The sequence below is a fragment of the Podarcis cretensis genome, assembly GCF_951804945.1.
Source record: "Podarcis cretensis genome assembly, chromosome: 11".
In the NCBI taxonomy this organism is placed as follows: domain Eukaryota; kingdom Metazoa; phylum Chordata; class Lepidosauria; order Squamata; family Lacertidae; genus Podarcis; species Podarcis cretensis.
This window is the reverse complement of record NC_137180.1, coordinates 24,251,813-24,278,019: the sequence shown is the minus strand read 5'-3', so window position 1 is coordinate 24,278,019 and position 26,207 is coordinate 24,251,813. Positions and strand designations below refer to the sequence as shown.

General features: G+C 41.6%; 2 protein-coding genes across 2 annotated transcripts in view; both read right to left on the bottom strand.

The window, feature by feature from the left end:
• The window catches only part of FBXL17 (F-box and leucine rich repeat protein 17), a 149,998-nt gene extending 132,177 nt beyond the window's left edge, over positions 1–17,821 (bottom strand). The window contains exons 1-4 of the mRNA XM_079995532.1: positions 16,820–17,821; positions 14,680–14,802; positions 13,747–14,004; positions 11,444–11,575 (exon numbers count right to left, since the gene is read on the bottom strand). Of these exons, the coding sequence (XP_079851658.1) occupies positions 11,444–11,575; positions 13,747–14,004; positions 14,680–14,802; positions 16,820–17,653 (1,347 nt within the window). The 5' untranslated portion in view covers positions 17,654–17,821. The remainder of the gene's footprint in view (positions 1–11,443; positions 11,576–13,746; positions 14,005–14,679; positions 14,803–16,819) is intronic.
• The window catches only part of LOC307226668 (general transcription factor II-I repeat domain-containing protein 2-like), a 662,775-nt gene that overhangs the window by 582,960 nt on the left and 53,608 nt on the right, over positions 1–26,207 (bottom strand). The gene's annotated exons all lie outside the window — the stretch shown is intronic.

Here is a 26,207-nt window from a genome sequence, read left to right as displayed (position 1 = left end):
TTACACTTTGTTCTGGAATATTTGCATACTCAGAAAAACCAAGTGTTTTTTCCCCCTACATTATGAGGGAAATTTAATTAAAATGCTTAACTGTTTTGAGAGGATGCTGGAAATTCAGTATTCTAACCAGCACCATCTCAAAGCTCCAGACAAACATAAGTTACTACAAAAACAGAAAGATTCAACAAGAGATCTCACTCACTACACCAGTGATTTACAAACTTCATGCTTCCAGGGTGTTCTTTTTAGGCACTATCAACGAACCCCTAAATATCCGCCATGGAGTCCCAGCATCTTTCAGGAAGAGTCTGAGCCACGATGCATGCTCAGTTCATGCGGCGTATTGGCAAAGTCACTTTGATGCCCCCATTTGAACTGAGGGTGTGACCTAAAACAAAGATCCACCACTCTCATTGTTGTAATAAGCAAGCTGTCTTTCAGAGACACTTGTTTTCCCTTATTGATTTTTGCACTGAGGACTTTAGGAGCACCCAGGAGCAAATTTTGAAACCCACAATGTTTTATAGAAGACGTATTTTATAGAATGTGCATTTTAAAAGCTTATTACATATGTAGCCATTCTTTTCATGCTATTTTATCCCCGAGGATCATCTAGTCCAACCCCCTGCAAAGCAGGAACATGCAGTTGTTCTATATGGATATCGAACCTGGAGCCCTGGCATTCTCAGCACCATGCTCTAAGTAACTGAGCATGAATCCACCTGAATCTGGAAGGAATCCAGGTCGGAGCGAAACAGTACAAACTGAAAGCATTTGCAGATGACCTAGTTTTGACTTTACAGGAGCCAGAATCTAGTACAAAAAGGGTATTACAATTGATTCAAGACTTTGGTCGGGTAGCGGGATTTAAACTCAATAAACAAAAAACTAAGGTACTGGAAAAAAATTTGACAACTTCAGAGTCAGAGAGGTTTCAGAAAGAGACAGAGCTAAATGTGGTTAAAAAAGTAAAATACCTAGGGGTGAACATAACAGCAAAGAACCTGAGTTTATTTAAAGACAATTATGAAAAGTGCTGGTCAGAAATCAAGAGGGACTTAGAAAGTTGGTCAAGACTGAAACTTTCCTTGTTGGGCCGAATTGCTGCTATAAAAATGAATGTATTGCCAAGGATGCTGTTTCTTTTTCAGACTTTACAGATTGTGGACAAAATGGAGTGTTTCCGGAAGTGGCAAAGAGATATCTCTAAATTTGTCTGGCAGGGCAAAAAGCCCAGAATTAAGTTTAAAATACTAACTGATGCTAAAGAAAGAGGGGGGTTTGCCCTGCCAGACTTAAGGTTGTACTATGAATCAGCAGCTTTTTGCTGGCTGAAAGATTGGCTGCTTCTTGAAAACACAGATGTTTTAGATTTGGAAAGATTTAACAATGCTTTTGGATGGCATGCATATTTGTGGTATGACAAGGTTAAGATTCACAAGAATTTCAAGAACCATATTGTAAGGAAAGCAGTGTTTAATGTCTGGACAAAATATAAAGACTTATTAGAAAATAAGACCCCGAGGTGGTTATCACCTATGGAAGCTAAAGCAGTGAAAAGACCTAATATGGAGGTCAAATGGCCAAAGTATTGGGAAATATTAGAAAGAGATGGAGACAACTGGAGATTGCAGAGTATGGAGAAACTAAAAGATAAAGTGCGAGATTGGCTACATTATGCTCAGATTAAAGAGGCTTTTAAACTGGATAAAAAGTTAGGATTCCAGGTGGAAAAATCGAAATTGGAAACAGAACTGTTAGAACCTAAGACTAAATTACTTTCAAGAATGTATAACTTGCTGCTGAGGTGGAATACACAGGATGAAATGGTTAAATCAGCTATGATAAAGTGGGCACAGGACATTGGGTATAATATCATGTTTGCTGACTGGGAAAAGTTATGGACCACCGGTATGAAGTTTACGGCATGTAATGCCTTGAAAGAAAACATTATGAAAATGATATATAGGTGGTACATGACCCTAGTCAAGCTAGCAAAAATATACCACCTGTCAGATAATAAGTGTTGGAAATGTAAGGAAACTGAAGGAACGTTCTTTCACCTCTGGTGGACTTGCCCTAAGGTTAAGGCCTTCTGGGAAATGATATATAATGGGCTGAAAAAGGTATTTAAGTATACCTTCCCCAAGAAACCAGAGGCCTTCCTTTTGGGCATTGTCGGCCAGAGGGTGCTAAAGAATGATCGAACATTTTTTACGTATGCAACAACAGCAGCAAGGATACTTGTAGCGAAATACTGGAAAACTCAAGATTTGCCCACACTGGAAGAATGGCAGATGCAACTGATGGACTACATGGAGCTGGCAGAAATGACTGGCAGAATCCGAGACCTGGGAGAAGAAACAGTGGAGGAGGATTGGAAGAAATTTAAGGACTATTTACAAAGACACTGTAAACTATATGAATGTTAATAAGGATGAGAGATTTGAAAACAACAGGGCACCATAAAGTTAGTCGAAAAGAGTATGAGAATGAGTGGATTCTATGAGAATAATAAATTTTGAACAAATAATATGTTAAAATTAGGTATTTAAGACTTAGATTATATTCAAAGTTAGGGACAAACTATTGAAAAGGTGTATAATAAGAATGGAAATAAGGTGACAAATTGTTGATTAAAGTTTTATTAAATATGGAATGCAGGAGCGGGAGATGTGAGGAAGTCCAAAGATGAAGAAAAGTTGGTTATTACATGATGCTAATTATTATGTTTGTTCTTGTTATTTGCATATGTTGTTTCTTTTTTTTTTGTATTTTAAAGAAAAAACCCTTAATAAAAAATTTATTAAAAAAAAATGAATCCACCTGAATCATGTTTTAATTGCCATTTGTTTTCATTTTTCATTTTGTATTTTTGGGGGTGGGGGGGAATTACTGTTTATTCATTCAATTCAATAAATAGGTCCATCTACATAGCGACTGTTGCTCACTGATTCTATGATTGGTGTAGCATTTTAAATAGGTTTAAATCATTTCTAATTTAGTGTATTTTGTTTTAATGCATTATTTTTAATTTTATTCTGTATATTATCCTGGCATCCTACAGGATAGAGCATTCAGAAATGTACTGTTTATCTTGTAAGGAACCACATCTTCAGAAGAAACAGCTTCGGAATATAATTTGAAACATATTTTCATAAATTACAAGTTTCACTAATAAAGATCATTCTAACCTAACTTTTTAAGCTTGCATTTAACAAAAAATAAATAAAATAGAGCAGCGGTATCAAAGTGTTAAATGGAGGATTCCAGCAGTCCAAACTATGCAAAGAAGTTGGAGGTGGCCAATGACAGACTGGAAAGAAGTAAAAATCTGATGCCACGCTTGGATGCACTGAGGAAGTATGGCCTTGACAAAACACGGGAAGGAGTAAAATTAGGCATAAAGAAAGAATGTGAATGCATGCATACACAGGTGTGCAGAGCCTAGTTTTAAGCTCTGGAATGTATGATACTATGGCACATCAGGAGAAACAGGCCTTTTCATCAAGCACGCATTTTGCAAATCAGTGGCCTAAAGGTCACTTCAATTTTAAAAAAATAAAAATCTCTCCCTGCATCATTAGCATCTCTCAGTTCTAGGCTACTTCCCCTAAACAGGTCACAGCTGTAGTACCATTTTCATTCTTAGGACAAACCCTTTATTCTAATTTTCTGTTGACAGCCACCAGATGCAAGCCACTGCTCTATCATGAAGGCACTGAAACGTATCACGCCCACATTTGAAATAAAAAGCCAGAAAGATCTTACACAAATAAATTCAATCCTGGTGTACATTAGCATTTGTTTCACTGTATACTGCACTCTGAAGTCAAACTAGACTTCAGGTCCTTAATACATTAAGCTTAAGAAGTATATCTAGGAATCAAGCTCTTTTTTTTGAAGGAGGCATTTAGAAAGTTACATATATGCATATATATTCTATGATATTTAAAGGATGAAATATTATCTTCATACCCCCTTTACATTAGGTACAGCCATTTTAAACTTTCAGGACCTAAAATAAAACAGTATTTATATGCTGCCGTAGGATACAATGCATTAAACAGTTTGAGCCTGCTGTTAAGTGTTGGATTTTAGACTCAAGATAACTGAAAGTTCACAACCTTCAACCTGTATTTTAGCAGTTCAAGCCTGGCCTAACTCCACAGAGAAGGAAGCTTTGACAAGTGTTCAGAATAAGATGAGCTGGTGATTATGGCCCACTCTGTGAGGTTTGGGAAGGGCACATCTATCCACTATCGAAAGGTTCCACTCCAGGACAAGGGTAGCAGCATTGTAGATGGGGCAGGAATAGCAAAGTATAGAGTAGCTTACAGTGCAGATGCTCATGCTGAAAAAAAGGGGACTTTAGTTTCCGCTGCACTCCATCTGGAATATTTTGCAAGGAATATCGAACTTTATACTGGGCATACCATATTCAATTTGCTTTTCAGGATGGGGCCAACCAGCAAATTAAGAGCTGCAAAAAAATGCAACAGTATTTCTCATGTGCAGAAAGAGAACTCAGAAACAATCTGCCAGGCTGTATTTCATACTGATTTATGGCACTATATATGGCCACTGGTCCCACCATATCCTGGCAAATAGAAGGGGAAGAAATGGAGGCAATGACAGATTTTACCTTCTTGGGCTCCATGATCACTGCAGATGGTGTAAGCAGTCACAAAATTAAAAGACGCCTGCTTCTTAGGAGAAAAGCAATGACAAACTTAGACAGCATCTTAAAAAGCAGAGACATCACCTTGCTGACAAAGGTCCGTATAGTTAAAGCCATGGTTTTCCCAGTAGTGATGTATGGAAGTGAGAGCTGGACCATAAAGAAGGCTGATTGCCGAAGAATTGATGCTTCTGAATTATGGTGCTGGAGGAGACTCTTGAAAGTCCCATGGACTGCAAGATCATCAAACCTATTCATTCTGAAGGAAATCAGCCCTGAGTGTTCACTGGAACAACAGATCCTGTAGCTGAGGCTCCAATATTTTGCCCACATCATGAGAAGAGAAGACTCCCTGGAAAAGACCCTGATGTTGGGAAAGATTGAGGGCACAAGGAGAAGGGGACAACAGAGGACGAGATGGTTGGACAATGTTCTCGAAACTACCAACATGAATTTGACGAAACTGCAGGAGTCAGTAGAAAACAGGGGTGCCTGGCGTGCTCTGGTCCATGGGGTCACGAAGAGTCGGACACGACTAAACGACGACAACAACATAATATTTAGAAATACTGATATCCAACTCATTTGGAAGCTGTTGTTAAAAAGGTATTAATCAATAATTGCACTTACGCATGATTAGATAGGTCATTACCCTGAAAAAATATTATTCAAGTGCAGCAAAGCATATAGCTTTATGCTTTAGAGCATTAAAATCAGTAGTGCAAGTGCAGAGAACAAGCAGATACACACACTGGCCATTGTAAATAAGGAAATTATGGCTACATAGTATCATTTTTTCCTTTATTTGTAATCTACTGTTTCCAGGCATTTTATTGTTGTACCAAGGACACAAAGATATTTTAGTAGCATCTCTAACGTCAACACTGCCACCTAAAGGTCATAAGAAACAAATACATTTTTCCAGCAACATCTGCAAATCACAACACTTAGCATTTAAAAAGCTAGTATGTTATATTGTACCTGTTAGGGACTGTTGCCCACACAGACGGGAAGAGTCACATTTTGTGAGAATAAAAAGAAGTTACAGACCTGACTGTAATCAATTGTACTGGTTCAATTAATAGTTTAAGTAGGCTATGTTGGTTTAGGAGTGCTTCAAGTATATCTTAAGAGTATTTGCTTAACTGTTGCTGTAACATTTTAAAGAGTGGTTAACTTGTTGTTTTAATTAAACTAGGCTTCTGGGAAGACTGTTTCCATTTCAATTTGGAGCAGTAGGATAATTGCTAATACAGCTAGCAAGTCTCCACAGATTTTGAGCTTAACAACTGGTAACCCAAACACCCAAAGTTTTCATTAAACTTATTTTCATAATATTTAAAAAGGGAACGCATTCTCATGGTTCTGACTCTTGTTTTGCAGAAGCTGACTGATGAAGCCCAAGAATTTCAAATGTTTGGGAGGGATGTGTGGGTCAGTGGGAGAAAAAACCCAGCCAGTGCAGATAGTTTCGTTTGAAAGCTAAATACAATGTACTGGATAATATATTAAATAGTGCCCATAGTAACCCATAATGTTCCACCAAAAAAAGAGGAAGTTCACTCTCAACAATAGCGGAACTACTCAGGCTGATCATGCCTCAGGATAGCTAAAATGGTTATCAACTTGTTTTCCATGTTTTAAGCCACCTTGAGCATGGTTTTAACTATGTCTGGAAAAGTGGGATACAAAAAAAAAGAGGTATATACTTTTTACCTTGTGTTGTTCAACTCGATCCTGGTGCCCAATAGCATAACTGCTTAAGTAATGTAAAACCACTTAACTTTAAGTGAAGCAGAATGAGTAACAAAATGGCTGAAATTTTCGGCTGTGAACACTGTCACAGCTGCAGGTTTGACAAGCTTCAGCTGAAGTGTCAGACTTGAACTAGCAAGGTATAGGAGAGAGTGGTGGCAAGGGCAGAAGAGACTCATTCAAATCCTCAATTGGGCATAAAACTCACTAGGTGGCCTTGGGCCAGTTACAACTTCCCAGCCTAACTTACAACACCGGGTTACTGAGGGGAATAAAAAGAAGTAAAACTACAAACATCACGCACACAGTGCTTTATTGCGGTCCATAGACCCAAAGTACACAGTATAACAGTAGTAAAAAAACCAACAGTTATCGCTCTCAGAAAGAAGGCCAGGATATAGAGCAAATCCAACATTGCATGAGCAAACTTCCATTCACACAACAGACTTTACTTTCCTCTCCTCCTTGGGAGTCCCACCCCAAGATCTGCTCATGATGGTCCCCAACCCTCCAAAGCATATTTTGAGAATGTGGAGTAGGAAGAGAAAGTGAAGCCGTGTTGTACAAGCAAAAGTCCATTCTACTCACACGCCTGGACTTAATTGTCAGGGGTCCCTTTACCTTTACGGTTGGTATCACATGGACAGTATTTGATACCAACCGTAAAGGTAAAGGGACCCCTGACAATTAAGTTCAGTCGTGAACGACTCTGGAGTTGCGGCGCTCATCTCGCTTTACAGGCCGAGGGAGCCGGCATTTGTCCGCTTCCGCAGACAGCTTTTCCGGGTCATGTGGCCAGCATGACTACGCTGCTTCTGGCGAAACTAGAGCAGCGCACGGAAACACCGTTTACCTTCCCGCCGACCTATTTATCTACTTGCACTGCGTGCTTTCAAACTGCTAGGTTGCCAGGAGCTGGGATCGAACAATGGGAGCTCATCCCGTTGCAGGGATTTGAACCACCACCCAAGTGACACAGTGGTTTAACCCACAGCGATACCAACCATAAAATATAATAAATAAAAGAAGCAAGGAACGAAATACAAGAGTAAGCTAAATTTTAAGATTTCAAATCCCACATTTCTTCTTACATGCTAAGATTCTAGGCACATGTGTTTTATGGTGCATTTCCGAATGTTTTTTCCCCCTTAACAGAGGTATAAAGATATAGAACTGCATTCTAGATATTCATTGCACTCTTTACTAATCAAAACTGCCTAGCTACTCTGCTAACATGCCTCTACCGGCTTCTGATGCACGTTGACTTGGCTGTAGGATGCTGCTGAAGTAGAGTGCCCTTAGGCCTGAAACGAACTGATAAATGATTGTGTGTAAAGAGTATTCTGAGGAACTGGGTGCGAAGAATTGTTTTGTGGCAATGAGACTATGGCATGCTCCAGGCTGAAAACCTGAGAGCCTTCATGACATGTCAGCATGAAGATATTGGATTTTTATTACATACGCACACATTTCTATACTGCAAGCACAGTTCAGGGGGAAAAAAATTCCATCACTGAACACAGCGGTGCCAGGGAGAAGCAGAAAGCCAGTACAGTGAATGACCAAAGGCAAAAAAGGGTCACTGTGTGCACAGTAGAATACAAGAATGGCAATGAGTTCTCGCTAATCTTTACATCAATCATCAAAGCTAGGCTGATATATTTCCATACTGCATAAGGGAAGAGGTGGTGAACCTAAGAGAGAGCAGCTTACTTTCTAAAGCAAGGATGAGAACCTGTGGCCCTCCAGATGCTCTTGACTGCAACTCCCATCATCCTTGGTCACTGGAGCTGATGGGATTTGGACAACAGCAGCTAAAGGACCACAGATTCCCAATCCCCATTCTACAGGCTGGTGAAACTGTGGGTGAAGCAAGATCTGAACCAGGCATGTACTTGGTACCCACACTCATTCTCAAAACAAGAATAAACATTTGTACAGAAGCAGCAATTTAACTAAATTTACTCAGTGGTGATCTTCACATGCAGTAAATTATGATTTGCTGTTAAGAGCAATGAGTCTTGGGTGCTTTCTCTCTCATGCACATAAACACCAGAAGAGATTGAAAGCTTCACTTTTAAATAAACTGCAGTTTCTTTATTATGCTCCGAACTGCGGGGAAATTTCAGTGATATCCAATGATATCCAGTGCAGGCTCTGGAACAGATTTTTGGGGCATGCATGGGGGCTGCAATGGGAAGGAAGGAGAAACCACACTGAGGAAGCTGGTTGACAGTGTTGGATGTCAACCTCTGGTTTATCCTGTGGATTAGCAAAACCAGAACACCAAATCATGTTTTGTTAACTAAACTACAATTTCCTACTGGCAATATATTCAAAAGTGAAAGCTCACTGTAACAAAGGAAGCTTACAGAGCTCATTCTCATAACTAACCATGGTTTGTTGTTATGCATATAGAATTTGACTGCAGAATTATTATGGGGGGGTGCCACAAAATGTGCAGAGTCTTTACCACACTACACCAAGCACAAACAAAACATGGTCTTTGTTGCTGACCTACTAGCAGAAAAATGCTAAACGTCTGCTTTGAGCCACCAGGTGTGGTGCCTTTATAGGTTCTTACACTGGTCATAGAGACACAGCATATTTTCTGGTGGCTTCCAAGTCCAGCTTTGCAATTACAACTGAGTCCTTGTCACATAAATATAAATTAAATAGAAAACAAAATGTAACTGTTCATTCAGAAGCCCATTAACTGGTACTATATTTCTATTTTTATCTGAAAATTATCACAGTCTTATATTTTTGTGCCCCAAGACACCACTTTTTGGCCCTCCTTTATTTGGAGAAAGTTGGATACAGCGCTCAGTATTTCAAAATCACAGATACAAACAGCTCTAAAAACTTTAGCTGCCACTTTTTAAAGTTATGAATACTCTCAACTGGGACCCTCCAAGTTCTTGAGGATGAGGAGGCATTTTTTGTACTTGAACTTTTATTATCTGAATCCTTTAGAATGACCAAGTCTCCTTTACTCTTCCCTTCATTGTGTGGGGAAACAAACCAGTAAGTCACAGTAAACCATAGCTTCTTGTTATGTGCAAAATGAGAACTGTGGTTCATGACTTCCAACAAGCCATCTAGCTTAGTGTAGTTACATTAATTGACAGTGGTTGTTCAGAGTTTACAAAAGGGATCTTTTCCAGAACCACCTGGAGATGCCGGAACAGATGATGCCACTGTTTAAAGCTCTGCTTTTGAGTTGGTATCTGAATATACTGAGATTTTCTTAGAAAGCTTAGTTCGTTCTTTGAAGAAGAAATGAGCCACAATGTTTCCTACTCTTGATACACCAGTAAAACAAACTTTAATGTACTTATCTAGTGCCTTGACAGTGATCTATATTAGACTTTTTAAAAGGTCAGAAAAAACAAATCACTTAGTAGAAATGGAATCAGCAGTCTATCCAACACAGAAGACATGAAACTGATTTGACCACTCAAATTCCTATGACTTCCGTAATAGACATTTGATTGACTTGAAATGAAGAGCTAATACACCAGAGATCTAATACAATTATTTTGGGTTTTGGAAACTGTTCTAGTATTTCAGCAATAGTTTGTTTTTCCAAAGAACATCTTCACAAGTGTTAGTTTCACTCATACTAAATTATTTGAACACAAAATGCGTTTTTGCTTGCCAGCATCCAATTCTTCCTTTACAGTACACTGTAAAGAGTGTAATCCAAAAGCTTCTACTGCTGAAGTGCTGTTGAGGGATGTATATGGAAAACTACATCAGAATGAGATCTAAGTGTTTTTTAGTGCAACCTATTTTGCCACTTTTTAAAAGTGAATGCCTAGGATATGACTAGGACAGTCATATCCTAGGTTTGGCTGCCATGAAAGGAGTTTAGCAAAATTAATTTCTTAGGAACAATGAAACATCAGATTCATGTAAAAGCTTAGGATGGCCATAAGAAAATGTTGGTTCTCCAGTTTCAACTGTTGTACAGTGGTGCCTCGCAAGACGACATTAATCCGTTCCGCGAGTCTCTTTGTCTAGCGGTATTTTCGTCTTGCGAAGCAAGCCCATTGACAGCCTAGCGGATTAGCGCTATTAGCGGCTTAGCGGCTTTTAGCGGCTTAGCGGATCAGCCGATAAGCGGCTTAGCGGCTTAGAAAAAAGGGGGGGAAAGGGGGAAAAAACCGCAGGAACTCGCAAGACATTTTCGTCTTGCAAAGCAAGCCCATAGGGAAATTCGTTTTGCGAAGCGCCTCCAAAACGGAAAACCCTTTCGTCTAGCGGATTTTCCGTCTTGCGAGGCGTTCGTCTTGCGGGGCACCACTGTATAACTGAAGAGTGCCAAGTTTCACACCTAAGACTGATTAACGTCAATATTTTCAAAATTATCACAAGAAAATTACTCTGAGTAGGCCCACTGAAATTAATGGGCCCAAGCTAATCATGTCCACTAACTTGAATGGGTCTACTCTTAACCAGGACTAAAATTGTTCTGAGTCAGTGAAGTACAGCACTATGGATTGTATCCACCTAGTCCATCGCAGTTTTAATCTGAAATCTTAGGCGCAGTACTGCACCCATAGCTCAGAAACTGCTTGTGCCAATGAAATTCCCTGTTGCAAAATGTGCCTAGAACAATGGTAGTTTTGAACACTGCATAAATGGCAAACCCGATACAAGTAGGAAGGAAATTCATTAACAGGGTACAGTTGTGACAGCCATCTGTTTGTACTCAGTATGTTGTATCCACAGAAATATTGCCATTCTACGCAGAAGTTCAATTTAGCTCTTAATGCAGATTCCATCATGAATCAGACTATTTATTTTAACTCATCAAACTGGTAGCCAACATGACACAGGAGCTGGGACCGAAGACAGGAGCTCACCCCGCCGCAGGGATTCGAACCGCAGACCATGCGATCGGCAAGCCCTAGGCGCTGAGGTTTTACCCACAGCGCCACCCGCGTCCCTAAAAGAGGGTGTAGGCATTTTTAATTTAAATACACGAGACAAAATACTTACTAATTTGTTTTCCTGCATGTATATTCTCTGTAACTTCAGGCATCCTTTAGCTATGATTATCATTCCTTCATCTGAGATCTTGTAACACTGCCCAAAATGAATATCTTTCAGTTCTCTGCACTCTGATCCGAGCTGCAAATGAAATTAACACACACATAAATATATAACACTAACATTGCCTTCAATCCATGGTGTATATACAAGCATTACATTTCTAAACAATTAGTTCAGATTTTAACTAACACATTAGCCAAGAGGCCACATTGCTCTCAAAATAGGAATTTGAATGACAGTATAGATTTCAGCAGTCCAAGTAAGAGAACAGGTGTATTAGATTTAGCCATATCCAATATGTATCAATAACCAGAAACAAATTGTATTGTGCACACCAGAAGCTCAGAATTCCCGTTATCACCACCCAAATCAATAAAACAGTCTTGCCTGTAGAAGCTGCAAAGTTGTAAAGATGTCTCTAACTTAAAAAGTTACTGTAGTTGCCAAGAAAAAACAAAAGGCTTACAGTTAGATTTCAAGGATACTATTACTAGCAAATGCAACTTAGTTTTTAAACAGCCGTGACTGTTTGACAAAGAAGGCTAAATACAGTCAAACCTTGGTTCCGAAACTCCTCCGTTTTGGAACGTTTAGGCTCCTGAATGCTGAAAACCCAGAAGTAACTGCTTTAGTTTTCGAACGATTTTCGGAAGCCGAACAGCTTCTGAGTTGCGTTTGTCATTTTTTCCCATTTACTTTGCTGCCAGCCCATTGATCCTCGGTTTCCAAACTTTTCGGAAGCCGAACAGTCTTCCAGAATGGATTAAGTTCGAAAACCAAGGTTCTACTCTTTCTAATGTCATACTCTGGTTCACCAGAACAAAATCTGTGACTATTTGCAAAGTACATGGAAAATATCCAGCCATCACTTAAGAATGTATCTTCTTCTACTTCTTCTTCTAATTGGTACAGTGGTGCCCCGCAAGACGAATGCCTCGCAAGACGGAAAACCCGCTAGACGAAAGGGTTTTCCGTTTTGGAGGTGCTTCGCAAAACGAATTTCCTATGGGCTTGCTTCGCAAGACGAAAATGTCTTGCGAGTTCCTGTGGGTTTTTTTCCCTCCCCCCCCCCTTTTCTAAGCCGCTAAGCTGCTTATCTGCTTATCCGCTAAGCCGCTAAAAGCGCTAATCCGCTAAGCCGTCAATGGGCTTGCTTCGCAAGACGAAAAAACCGCTAGACGAAGAGACTCGCGGAACGGATTAATTTCATCTTGCGAGGCACCACTGTAGGTTTAAAAAAATAGTAGGTGGGCAGGATAAAGCTTTTCACTTGGATCCAAACTTCACCCTCCATACATAGAATAGATCCATCTGTCCATGGAACACTTTTGATCTACCTGAGTGATTCAACCAGCACCACCTCCTACACTCTTCTGGATGCTCCCTCAACTTTCTAAAGCAGTTGTTCAGATTGCACAAGGGGGCTGCAGGAGGGAGGGGAAACTGGCAAAAGTAATCTGCTCAGGAAATGTTCTTGCCCATTGGGAACAAAATACTGTAAAGTACCCACTAAGATGCTATGTTATGCCAAGTTCAGACATGTTAAGCGCAGTAACTCTGATGAGAGGGAGAAATTTGTTTAAAACAGGTAAAAGGAAGTAGGACACCCCAAAAAAAGACCATAATCCACTGAAAAGAAAAATAGCTCAAAACAGTGTGGTAGGGCTAAGAATTTAGATTCATTTAGATTCAAAATGACCTGCAAAATTTGCAGGACACTAATAAACATATAATGTCACTAGCAGTCTGGAAATTTAATAGTGGCAGAAGTTTGAGTGGCTCAGAAGACACCCCAACTGGTGCTTGCATGCACTATTCTAGACAAAAAGCCCCCAAAAAACTGTTTCCTGGGTTCTAAAACTGGGGTTTGCACATAGCACAATTAGAGCTAGTTATGGCTCACTGGTTGTATTCAGTAAGAGTTTTGGATACATAGCTAAAGAACTGTGGGTACAGATAATTTTAAAAAATGTTCTTCCATGTGCTGAGATTCCTGCATTGTAGGGGGTTGGATCAGAACAGAAAATTCAACTTCTTTTAGCCCTTGATTTGTCCTTTTATTTTACTATCATATACCATCTAATGTATACCTTTGAGGTCAATGTAAACTGGAAATATAAACATTTTGTTATGACAGCAACAGCACACTCCTAGACTCCCAAGTGAACATAAAAGTGCAGCTTAAAATATTAAAAAACAATGTAATTTTATATATATAAAAAATACTTTCACCAATATTTAAATTTCACCTGCTTGAGTCCTTCATCAGTGAGTCGATCCTGGTTGCCCACATGTACTTTCTGCAGTTGAGGACACTGTGAAGCCACTGCAATTATAGATGTATCAGACAACTGTTTACATCTATATGCGGTATATCTTAGAAGTCCAGGACATTTAGATGCTAATATACATACTCCTGTATCCGATACATTACGGCAATCTGAAATATTGATTTCAGTTATATTCTGGCTTCTTGATGCAATTCTTTCCAGTAACTCATCGGTGACCTGTCAAAAACAATTTGAATAGGTAACATTCATATTCTCAGTTTTATCTGTATTTTTAAAGAAAAAACAAGCCTGTACATTTACAACAGCATCTGTACCAAGCCAAGTTAGTACTTTCACTACAAGTTTGGCCTCCATGCTTTCCTGCTCCACTTAAATTTTAGGAGACTTTTGCTGCAAATAATGATTTTTTTCAGCACTATGTCTGACCAATGGATACCACCTCAATAGCCCCTCCAGATTCACCCCCCCAAAAAAAAAACACACCTGCTCATCAGATTTGCCCAAGGCTGCCACAACAGCTACAACAAAGGTATTGTTGTTCCCTTGCACTGGGAACAGATACGTAATCCCTGTTCAGATAATCAGGCTCTAAGCTTCTTTAGATTATGAAAAATGTAATGCAGGTCATGTCATTATATAATTCACCATCATACTAAATATACCACTATTCAGTCAATGAAAGCAACTTAATATATTCATGTGTGTGGTTCAACACAGGCTTTCAAGACAGCCAGTCACTGTGAATGAAGGAATTCACAAAACTCTTGTTATGTTTTCTATAAGAAATATGGGCTGAAAAGTGAAACGGGTATCACTTTTATCAGAGGAAGACAAAGGAATTGTTTTAATTTGACTAAAAGAATTCAGATTTCAACATAGCTTCCTTCATACCTGCTGACGACTACTGAGATCCAATTGCTTCCAAAACTGGAAATCTAAACAGAGGTCACGCCAATATTTACAAACCAACGATGCTGAAAGACATCGCTCATTCAAAGATAAGTTGGAAAATATCTATGAAAGAAAAAAAGGAAGAGTTAAGAGAAAGTGAAATGCCTCAAAGTTCTTTCTAAAGACATGCCCTTTCTATCATTCTTCCAAGGCTTTCATTCTTCTAATAAGCTTTGTACAAATATATTTGTTTAAAACAAAGAAAATGGATTTTCCTCCAGCTATGCATCCCTCACTATTCCCCCAATTTTCTACTTTCCATTAAGTAATAGAGGTGATGACAATTTTGCATGTGTTCAATTGACGCACGACCAACCTGTGGGTCCTTTCGGACCCAGAAGAGAGCACAATGTGAGTTGGGTGGGACAGAACGGGATGGGCTTATGCGTGCTCTGTCAACATGCACAGAAACCAGGAACGCAACACCTGTGCAAATGAGATGGTTGCCTGTGTCTACAGTGATAAGATTCAACTTGATACTATGAACAATCTATATACTAGGTAATTTGACAGTCCCATGCAGATGAGTAGCGCCATCTTGAGTGAAAACCTTAAGGCCCTGGTCAGCAACTAACTGTCCTAGAAAGCTGATGGGGAAGCAACTCCACCCACACCTCATAAAATGGATTGCCAACAAATACTGTTACCACAGACAACATTTTCTCATTTCATGCTTTGTAACTGAAAAGTTGGGCAGTATTTTTTTGGGCGGGGGATTCAATCTACCTAATTCATTTCTGGAGTGTGTGTGTGAGTGATGGTTGCAGTTTCTCTCTCTCTCTCTGTGTGTGTGTGTGTGTGTGTGTGTGTGTGTGTGGTGTGAAAGAGAGAGAGAGAGAGAGAGAGAGAGAGAGAGAGAATGAATATAAGTCATTCTCCCCAATGATATGGGTGTCCATTTGTAGGTGAACTTCATCCTGAGGCATAGGGAAGGCTTGGACAGGGCCCTTGAAACACTCACAGGCTCCTCAGCATTTATACATACATCACCTTGTCAGGTAATAGTCTTCTACAACATCCCCAACCCCTTTACACAATGTATTCTGTGCTGTTGTCAGCCAGTGCAGGGAAAGCAGAGAGGAGAAGATTGAAAGCAACTCCAAGACATAACCGACAGGGGCTTTCCACCTTTAGCTCCCATTTACCATTCTTGGGGATATATCTCATAGAAAACTACCACAAACCAGGATTTTAACTTCAGTATAATCATATACAGTGATTACTCTGTTCTAAAGCTCCAAGCTATCTATTCTCATGAAGCCCTTCCATAGGCTTTTTCAAGAGCTTAATGCACTGATGTGAGATTCAGCTATCCTGAGAATGTGCCCTGGAAGCACTCTTTGCTTCTTTACTTTTTTAACCCTGCAGGTCAGAAATCACCCTTTCTCAACTTTTCAGACTTCCTCATTCCACCAGCTCCAGTCCAGTGTAGCAGGCTCATCTAGTACTCACACCAGTCGTTGAACCTTAACTAGTCAGGTGTTCCCATAATACTGTTTTGTTTCGTTTCATAAAGGCAGGATTACTACAAAATGTCCCTCTTTGTGCTATTAAGCTATCAACAATGCTATTAAGCACTGTTTCCATGTGAACCAATTCTAATTATATCAGCATGTGCAAATAACTTGGGGAAGTCACTATTCCAGATTAAATGATGTGACCAAGACCAAGCTGTATCAAGACAGGGACTCCATTTCAATCAAGAACCATTACTATTTCACCTTCAACTGGATTAGTGTCTAGTGTTTTAAGTAAAAACTTATGAACTTAGTAGAAACGCTTGTGCATGCAACCAATTTCCAGGATCCCCATCCATTGCCAGCCAAAACTGAAAACAAGAAAAGGAAAATTATAAGTGGGTGAGGTCTTGTACTGCCCCAGGCCAGCTTTGCAGAGTAAACTCCAGGAGACCAGGCCTTAAGAAATGGGGCACTCGAGCTCTACATGGAAAAACACACAGCCAAGAAACTCATGAAGAGGGGGAAGGCAAGGGATGCAGCGACAGGTGTCCAAAAAATAAAGGCAGGCAGCCCCCAGTCTACTTCTACATCCCGGACACCTGCCAGCTCACCAAACCCACCTTGAGGAGGATGGAGGGCGGCAGCTGGTTGATGTCGGGCGAGGGGGGCTGCGGCTCCCGGCAGCAGTCCCCGGGGTTCTCGGGGGGCTCCTCGCAGTCCGGCTCGCGGGCCTCGCCCTTCTCCCTCCCGTCCAGCTCGGGGAGCTGAGACGGGGAGCCGGCGGGCGCCGCCGCCGCCAGCCCTTCCCCATCGTCCCCGTTCTCGCCGACGGCGGGGTCCTTCGAGGGGCAGGGCAGCGGGCAGAGGTGCTGCTCGGGCAGCGAAGGAGAAGCGGCGGCGGCGGCGGCGGCAGCAACCTCGGGCGGCGGCGGCGGCGGCGTGGAAGCGGGGCTCCCGGCCCCTGTGGCTGGGATGGCGGCGGCGCAGCGGGGCTGCTTTCGAGGCGGGCAGGGGAGCAGCCGGACGCCCTTGCGCTTGCACACCATCTCCGGGGGGGCCTCGCTGCTCTCCAGCGCAGGCCCCGCTCTCCGCGCGGAAGGCGGAGGAGAGGAGAAGAGGAGGCCGGAGAGCAGCAGGCGGCGGCAGGAGAAGCGCAGCAGGCGGCGGGCGGCGCGGTCCTCGGGCGCCTTCAGAGCCGCGTAGAGAAGCGGAGGAGCAGCAGCAGGCGGCGGCGGCGGCGGCGGTTCTTCTGAGGCGGCGGCGGCGGCGGGCGGGCTGGCGCTGTGCACTAGGAAGCAGAGCATGCAGGGCCCGCGCAGGAAGCAGCTCCGGTCCCGAGGCGGCGGCGGCGGCGGCACTGGCACTGGCACTTTCCCCCTCAGGGGTCGGCGGCGGCAGCGGCGGCTCCTATCCGCGGTCTGGCTGGTTCCCTTCCGCGAGAGAAAGTGGCCCATATAGGAGGCGCCGCCGCCGCCGCCCCCAGCAAGGCCTTCTTCCCTCGGCGGCTTCAGCTGCGCTGCCTGGGCTTCATCGCTGGCCTCCGCCCGCCCGAGCGGCGGCGGCGTCTGAGGAGGAGACCGGCAAAACTCGGAGGCCGGCAGTCACAACAAGGCAGGTTCCGGGACGTTGGAGGAAGCGGAACCGCCGGAACTTCCGGTTCCCTGACCCCGCGCGCACTCGCACTCGCCCCAAGAGCTGCTCGGCCTCGCAACCCTCACTTCCGGGTTCCCCATAGACTCTTCCATGTGCGGGACGAGGGTGGTGTGGAGGATTGCGAGGGGATGATGATGATGATGATGATGATGATGATAATAATAATAATAATAATAATAATAATAATAATAATAATAATAATAATAATAGTGATGATGGTGGTGGCTGGTTTCCCCAGCCACTCTGGGAGGCTTCCAACAAAACACTAAAATACAATAACCTATTAAACATTAAAAACTTCCCTAAACAGGGAAAGCAGGTGTTTCGCCATGGCCGTGTTTTGACAGGATGTGTCTCTTTTTTGTGGCCCCCCACTCCGACCAAGGAAGGGGATTAAGATTTAAAAGGTGGTGTAGGGGCTGTGCTGGCAGGCGTTGAAATGTAGATGCCTGAGGGATAATTGTTACTTGTCTCTCGCTTCTTTTGTGGGTGGAAGGCATGATCATTTCAAAATGGGGGGATTCGGGGAGGAGGTACTGTAGTTGCAATTGCAGGGGGTTGGACTAGATGACCCTTGGAATCCTTCCCAACTCTACAAGGCTATGATGTCATGGAAACATTGCAACAAATGGCTTGCCTGATGTATCTGTGGATTTTGCACCAAAAGCTATGTATTGCCACCACTCTTGCCCCACATGTGGAAGATTCTGCTTACTACAAAATGGGAACCAGATGTACTTTTGGAAAACCGTTAAGACTGCATCTCTTGGACTCTCACAAACAGCTGTCAGAGCATAGAAGAGGACTGAGCCTGTCTCTGCAGCAGCTCTGCCCCACTGTGGCATGGCGGAAGGACTGTGCCTATTCGGCTTTATCCTTCACCAAAGCAAAGAGAAATTGGCCAGAATTGTACCTCACAGAAAGGCTCAGTCATTGTGCAATTTTTTTAAAAAATAAAACGCATATCTGCCACAGTCACAGGTAGTTTGGCCCTGGAATTCTGCAATGCTTTTTGACTTTTTCCCCTGCAGTCCAACACGAAGGTGCTTTCTGATAGTCAATCTTCTAAACTTAGCCAATTTAAAATACCTCTTCAGCAGAGTCAGAACCGTTTTAGAAACAGTTCTTTAAAAACCTAGGAGACATAAAGTGTTTTGAATACTGTGTAGACTGAGTGTATTAGGTGCTTTTAGTTTACAGAAGAGATTATTTGTGACCTGAGCCTTACCAATACATGCTAAGAAGTAAGTGCCATTGATTTCATGGACACTTACTTTCAAATATGAGCATGCTTAGGCTTGCTGCCTATGAGGAAAGGTTGTAGCTAGTGGCAGAACATCATCTTTGCATGTAAAGGTCTCGGGTTCAACCCTGGCATCCCCAGCAGATTCTGTTCCCAGCATTCCAGGGATGGGAATGTTTTCTGTCTGAAACCCTGGAGAGTCTCTGCTAATCAGGGTAAATACCCCCTTTAAAACAACCACCATCAGCCTGCCTCTCAGAAGATAGATTCAATTTTGGCCTAGAGAGGGTCCATGACAGGAAGCCATTGATATCCATCTCCTTTCATTATAAATCTCTGCCATTCTTCCCTTATCATTTGTAAATTTAAAGTCAGCAAAAGAACATAAATTTTCTTCTAGAAGTGTTACCTCAAGATAAGATCATCTAAATATCACTCTTTCCTTCCCTGCTCTTCCGCAATCACTAATAATTTCAGTGACCTGAAGCTCATTCCAGAGGAGCCCAAAGGAAACCTTAAACTCCTTCCCCCATCTCACCTACATAGTAGAATAAGATGCATTTTAGACAAACTGGCCATTTGAAAACCTTTAAACCCCAGTCATCACCAGGAAGACAAGTTTTGTAGTATTTGTTTTTATGTTGATTTTCAAACCCATCTTGAGCATACGAAGCAATGCTTTTCACCTTGCCAAATAGGAATCTTTGGATACCTATGAGACCTCATCTCTCTCTGCCCAGGAACTTTCCCGAGAACCCCAACACCTTCCTTCTTGCTTTTCTCTGTATTCATTGGCTGTTCAACTCCAACAGGTGCCCTCAACTCCAACACATCAGTCAGCCTCCTTGCAGAGATGAGGAACATCTATTAAATGTTTCTTCTCTTTGTTCCTTGGCAAGCCCATCAGCTGGCAAAAACCTTACTCTCTCTCCCTTCTTCTGTTTTCAGCCCAATCACCTCCCAATTTCTTAGGGAAACTTGTCCTTTTCTTCCCATGCCCCTCTTTTATTATTATTCTAGTTGATTCTAATAAAGGTATTACCCAACTGCTATTTTTGAACCTATCTATGTATATTTTCTAAAAGGCCAAAATGAGTACAGTGGTACCTCGGTTTAAGAACAGCCCTGTTTATGAACTATTCGGTATACAATCTCCACAAAACCGGAAGTATAGTGGTACCGGAAGTACTTAATTCGTTCCAGAGGTCTGTTCTTAACCTGAGACTGTTCTTAGCCTGAAGCACCACTTTAGCTAATGGGGCCTCCTTCTGCCGCTGCGCCGCCAGAACACGATTTCTGTTCTTATCCTGAAGCAAAGTTCTTAACCCGAGGTAATATTTCTGGGTTAGCGGAGTCTGTAACCTGAAGCGTATGTAACCTGAAGCGTATGTAACCCGAGGTACCACTGTAGTGTTCCAGTTAGCGAACTTTACCTCTGTCTATGAAGGGAAGCCAAACGGTGGAAGGGCACCGGCAGTGGGAGGCCTCACTAGGGAAAGCACACATCAATTTAAGAATGGCTTTGGTTTAAGAACAGACTTCCGCAACACCGAATGGATTAACCGAGGTACCACCGTACTTTACAAAAAATAACGGGAAAATTAAAGACTATGGCTTGTAACTTATCTACTTTGTCACTAGATGGCAGCATAGTTTAAGGTGAAATAAAGGCTTGCGGGTGGGGCAGGAGTGAGGAGTTCTTGTTATTTTAATGTCTCCTAGTGAGGAGTTCTTGTTATTTTAATGTCAGCAGCAAATTATTACTAACTATCCATTTCTATATAATTACTGAACATGTAGGATGGAACTGAAGACCGTTCTCTAAATTCAAATGCTGAATAACTATCTGAGTCAGCAACATACATTTTGATGATGGCATTTAAAACAATTTGGTCTGCTCTGCCTATATTCATGAAGGAAATTATCTACTGATTATGCTGTAATGCAAAATGTTCTGAAGCCCTTCACATTTATGTCAAAGGAGTGCCTGGATTTTGGCAATGAATTTTGCATGTGTTCATGCATATGTCTGTTCCATCCATTTGCACATTAATCTGAACCCTTAAAATCTATACCCAAAAATCATATTTAAATAGGTTTATCACAAAATACATATTTAAACACATATTTTATCTCGTGTATGCATTTCTAATTATTTCTTTGTCCTGAAATATGCATTTTGTATTCATTTTGGTACTTTTTGTTTTTTTAAGTTGCTAGCTGTATTGCAAAATTTGGAGAGTAATCTGCAGAATAATTATATTGCAATCCAGGTAGCAGTCTGAGAGGTGCAAATGAGCTCAGTTCACTTTAAAATGGGGACAGAGGAAATGTATCTATTCCTGCTCCTGCTAGGGGTGAATTCCTCACTTGGTAGGAAATGTAAGTGTAAGCGAATGAGACTATGGCAGATTCTTTTTTCAAGTATGATTCTGGAGCCATTGCTGGCATGGCTGTGAGACTGCTAGTTAAAAACCTTTACACTAGACTCAGGAAGGTAATAATCTAAACTGGTGAAATATAGCAAAAAAGAAAATCGAAACAATAGTATGGGGGAATATTGGAGAAACGGGACATTAACTGGTGCATGGAATTTGCTTCTCAGCTTTCAAATCTCAGTGGCACACCTGGAACCTGTTAGCTATGGGTTGCGCTCATAAACTAAAAATGAAAGCTTTATGAAGCAGCAAACCATTGTTGCAGGAGAGATAGTGCCTGTCTGCTTAGCCAAGAGTTTGAACAGTTGATGCACTAACATAACCCAACAGAACTTGCTCCAGCAAAAGAGAGGATCTCTTCCCACCATTCAATTTATTTTCATCCTTTAAAGGTGGCCTCAATAGGGCAGCAAGATATATCTAAGGGGGGAAACAGTTAACATAAACACAGCTGAACACAGGCACCAGCAAACACCATGTAACATGTAAACAGGAGTATATTCAGTCTTGGTAGCAACAGCCCCTATAAACCCACATGTACACACTCTTTTGTTCCTGTTCCCAGCTTCTTCCAGTACAGCACGTGCTTCATCTCTACACAGAAAGTCTTCTGTCCTCTTTTCAATTCTATGCATGGTTACAAATGTAGAAGCCTCTTTAGGACTGTGTCCAGAATTGATAATTAGAGTACTCTTTTAACTGGGTTTCAAAATGCTAACTTAAAAAAAAAAACACCATTTAAGCCACATACACTGTTATTGAGATTAATAAAATGTTCTCAGGGCTTTGTTGTGCCAAGTATGTTTTCATCTTTGAAGATGGAAAGAAGCACTTACCAAATGATAGAGCTTTACTTTGAGTCCTTAGGCAATTGTCTTTTATGTCCTGCCATATGATTTATGAATCATCACCTAGAAAAGTTCCTGAACTATAAGGAAGTAGAGTTCTAATTAAGATACAGAAGGGAAAGACTAAAATCCATAATTTCTTATCTCTTCTGTATTGGATTTGGCATTATTTCAGTGATCATTGCAAAGGAGATCATTTTTCCAAGCTTTGAAGGATGTCTAACCTTAAGTAACCTTCACCACTGCTTCAATTGGTGCACAAATGATAGAAGAAATATTTTCTGTGAATTGCATGGACCTGTCTCCACCCAATCCAAGGTGCTTTTCGTGCTCTCAATTCATGCTCTTTTACTGAAAAGAGAACGTGTCCCAGGGTTCTTAGCACAGAAGTGTCTAAAACTGACACAGCTAATTTTTATAAACAACAAATTTCCACCTTCTAAACATTGCCAGCAAAAGATTACACTGAGCAGACGTGCAGTTCAACGTATAGATATTAACTATAGCTCTGTTATGCTTGCTTTAAGTCCAGCGAATATATACATTTTGGGGGTAGGCTGTCTAGTCGCTGAGAAGGCTAACAAACTGAAGGCTGCAATCCTTACAGACACTTCTCTTTAGTAAGTCCCATTGAAGTCAATGAGACTTAGCACTGCCAACTAGAAGGAAATGAAATCAATCTCCTGGGATGTTGTTGTTGTTGTTGTTTAGTCATTTAGTCATGTCCGACTTTTCGTGACCCCATGGCCCAGAGCACGCCAGGCACTCCTGTCTTCCACTGCCTCCCGCAGTTTGGTCAAACTCATGTTAGTAGTTTCAAGAACACTGTCCAACCATCTCGTCCTCTGTCATCCCCTTCTCCTTGTGCCCTCCATCTTTCCCAACATCAGGGTCTTTTCCAGGGAGTCTTCTCTTCTCATTAGGTGGCCAAAGTATTGGAGCCTCAGCTTCAGGATCTGTCCTTCCAGTGAGCACTCAGGGCTGATTTCCTTCAGCATGGATCAGTTTGACCTTCTTGCAGTCCATAGGACTCTCAAGAGTCTCCTCCAGCACCACAGTTCAAAAGCATCAATTCTTTGGCGATCAGCCTTCTTTATGGTCCAGCTCTCACTTCCATACATCACTACTGGGAAAACCATAGCTTTAGCTATACGGATTTTTGTCAGCAAGGTGATGTCTCTGCTTTTTAAGATGCTGTCTAGGTTTGTCATTGCTTTTCTCCCAAGAAGCAGGCATCTTTTAATTTCATGACTGCTGTCACCATCTGCAGTGATCATTGAGCCCAAGAAGGTAAAATCTGTCACTGCCTTCATTTTTTCCCCTTCTATTTGCCAGGAGGTGATGGGACCAGTGGCCATGATCTTAGTTGTTTTGATGCTGAACTTCAGACCATATTTTGCACTCTCCTCTTTCACCCTTCATTAATAGGTTCTTTAATTCCTCCTCACTTTCTGCCATCAAAGGTGTGTCATCTGCATATATGAGGTTGTTGATATTTCTTCCGGCAATCTTATTCCGGATTCATCCAGCCCAGCCTTTCGCATGATGAATTCTGCATATAAATTAAATAAGCAGGGAGACAATATACAGCCTTGTCATACTCCCAATTTTGAACTAATCAGTTGTTCCATGTCCAGTTCTAATTGTTGCTTCTTGTCCCCCATAGAGATTTCTCAGGAGACAGATAAGGTGGTCAGGCACTCCCATTTCTTTAACAACCCTCCATAGTTTGCTATAAGCCACTCAGTCAAAGGCTTTTGCGTAGTCATGAAGCAGACGTAGATGTTATTCTGGAACTCTCTTGATGTTGTTGGTGGTATTTAAGCCAAAACTAATAAATAGAGCCTTGGTATGGCTGGAATCAGGGGATCAAAAAGGGGAAGCACAGACAGAGGAAGTGGGCTACAGTCATCCAACGCTTTTCGTTGATCCCAAACCTGCCGCCACCACCATTATCGCTGAGAAACAGTAGTGTAACATCAAGATAAATTCATGAGGTTAGTGGAGTGGAGTGATCCTATCCTATTTAGGAATGACCGAGTGCATGTAACTCAATGATTATACAGTTAGATAAGCTATATACTAGATACTGTCAGAATACACATTTAATAGTGTCCATTCAGAATTATCCTTCCTTCCTTCCTTCCTTCCTTCCTTCATTCATTCAAATAGCTTCATCCTTCCAAAGCCAGCTGGCCAGCAGACTCTCAGATCAGCAAGAATAAAGCTTCAGGCCTGTACACACACTTACCTTAGAGTAAGTCCCATTGAACTCTCAGTGGGCCTCACTTCGAAGTAGGCATGTATAGGATTGCAGTGTAAGAATGTGAATATTGCAAAACTATAGTCCATCATAAACAACATTGTTTTTTTGTGACACATGTTACTTGGCTGATAAAGTTGTGAATTAAAGTAAAAGTCTGTGAAGATAGTTATAGCTCAAGTGAAATGATAATTCCATAACTTGTAGAGATGTTTGGAATTAAATATTTGACAGTGGCACAAGTGAAAATTGCACACCATTGTTAATACTCTTTAATTCTTGATGACGAAAGCATGGATTTTAGTCATTGAAGCATAAACTGTGATTCTCCAAAAGATTTAAAACTGGAATGCTATGAAAACCTAGCCAGGGTAGATTAGAGTTTGTTATATATTTGTCTTTTTAAAGAGCAATGTTTTTATTTGGACCTTTAAAAATATTATACTTTGGAAACGAGTGTTTTCCCTTTCATTTAGATTCAGATTTTATTGCTGCTATGATTTGGTTTTTCTAAAGATTAAAAGGACTAATGAGGTTGTCTTGTCCCATTAAGTAAGCATCGTGAACTTGGAAAGGAGATGGTTGTGTGCTGACCTCTATTCCCTCGTGTCAACATTACTAATGGATTTTGTCTCCTGGTGAAAAATCTGCTGGACTACAGCAAATTATGTGGCACCTTTGGCTGAATGGCTAGTTGTTACCTTGTCAATTTCAGTGTTCCTAGCCATTAGGCCGAAAGACCAAGTAATATACTGTTTACAGCCTGCACTTGCCTCTCTCCCCCTCCTCCCCCCAAGCATTTTTACTTAAAGAAAAGGGAGGGAGAGTTCTGTCTCATTGATGTAATCTTATACTTGGAATTTATTCCCCTACTGTTTTGGGGAAGAAACAAGATAAATAACGTTGTTAGGCTTGGAACCTTACGAAATGGCTTTAAAACATTTTAATTTACTTAAGTACTGATATTTCTTGGGATGCGGGTAGCGCTGTGGATTAAACCACAGAGCCTAGGGCTTGCTGATCAGAAGGTCAGTGGTTCAAATCCCCGCAACGGGGTGAGCTCCCGTTGCTCAGTCCCTGTTCCTGCCAACCTAGCAGTTCGAAAGCACGTCAAAGTGCAAGTAAATAAATAGGTACCACTCCAGCGGGAAGGTAAACGGCATTTCCATGTGCTGCTCAGGTTTGCCAGAAGCGGCTTAGTCATGCTGGCCACATGACTCGGAAGCTGTACGCCGGCTCCCTTGGCCAATAAAGCAAGATGAGTGCCGCAGCCCCAGAGTCGGCCACAACTGGACCTAACGATCAGGGGTCCCTTTACCTTTACCTTTACTGATATTTATAAAGCCCAGCATTCCAGCATAAGCAAACCAGATGCTGTTGAGAGAAGCTAACAAGCAGAATATAATGGTAGTGGCCATCCTTTCTTACTTATTCCCAGCTTCTGATATTTAGAGAGAGACTGATTTAAAAGCTTGCAGATCATGGAGTTTGGACGGCGCATAGCTCAATGGTACAGCATTCAATAAGTCCCATATTCAATCTATGGCATCTCCAGGTAGAGAT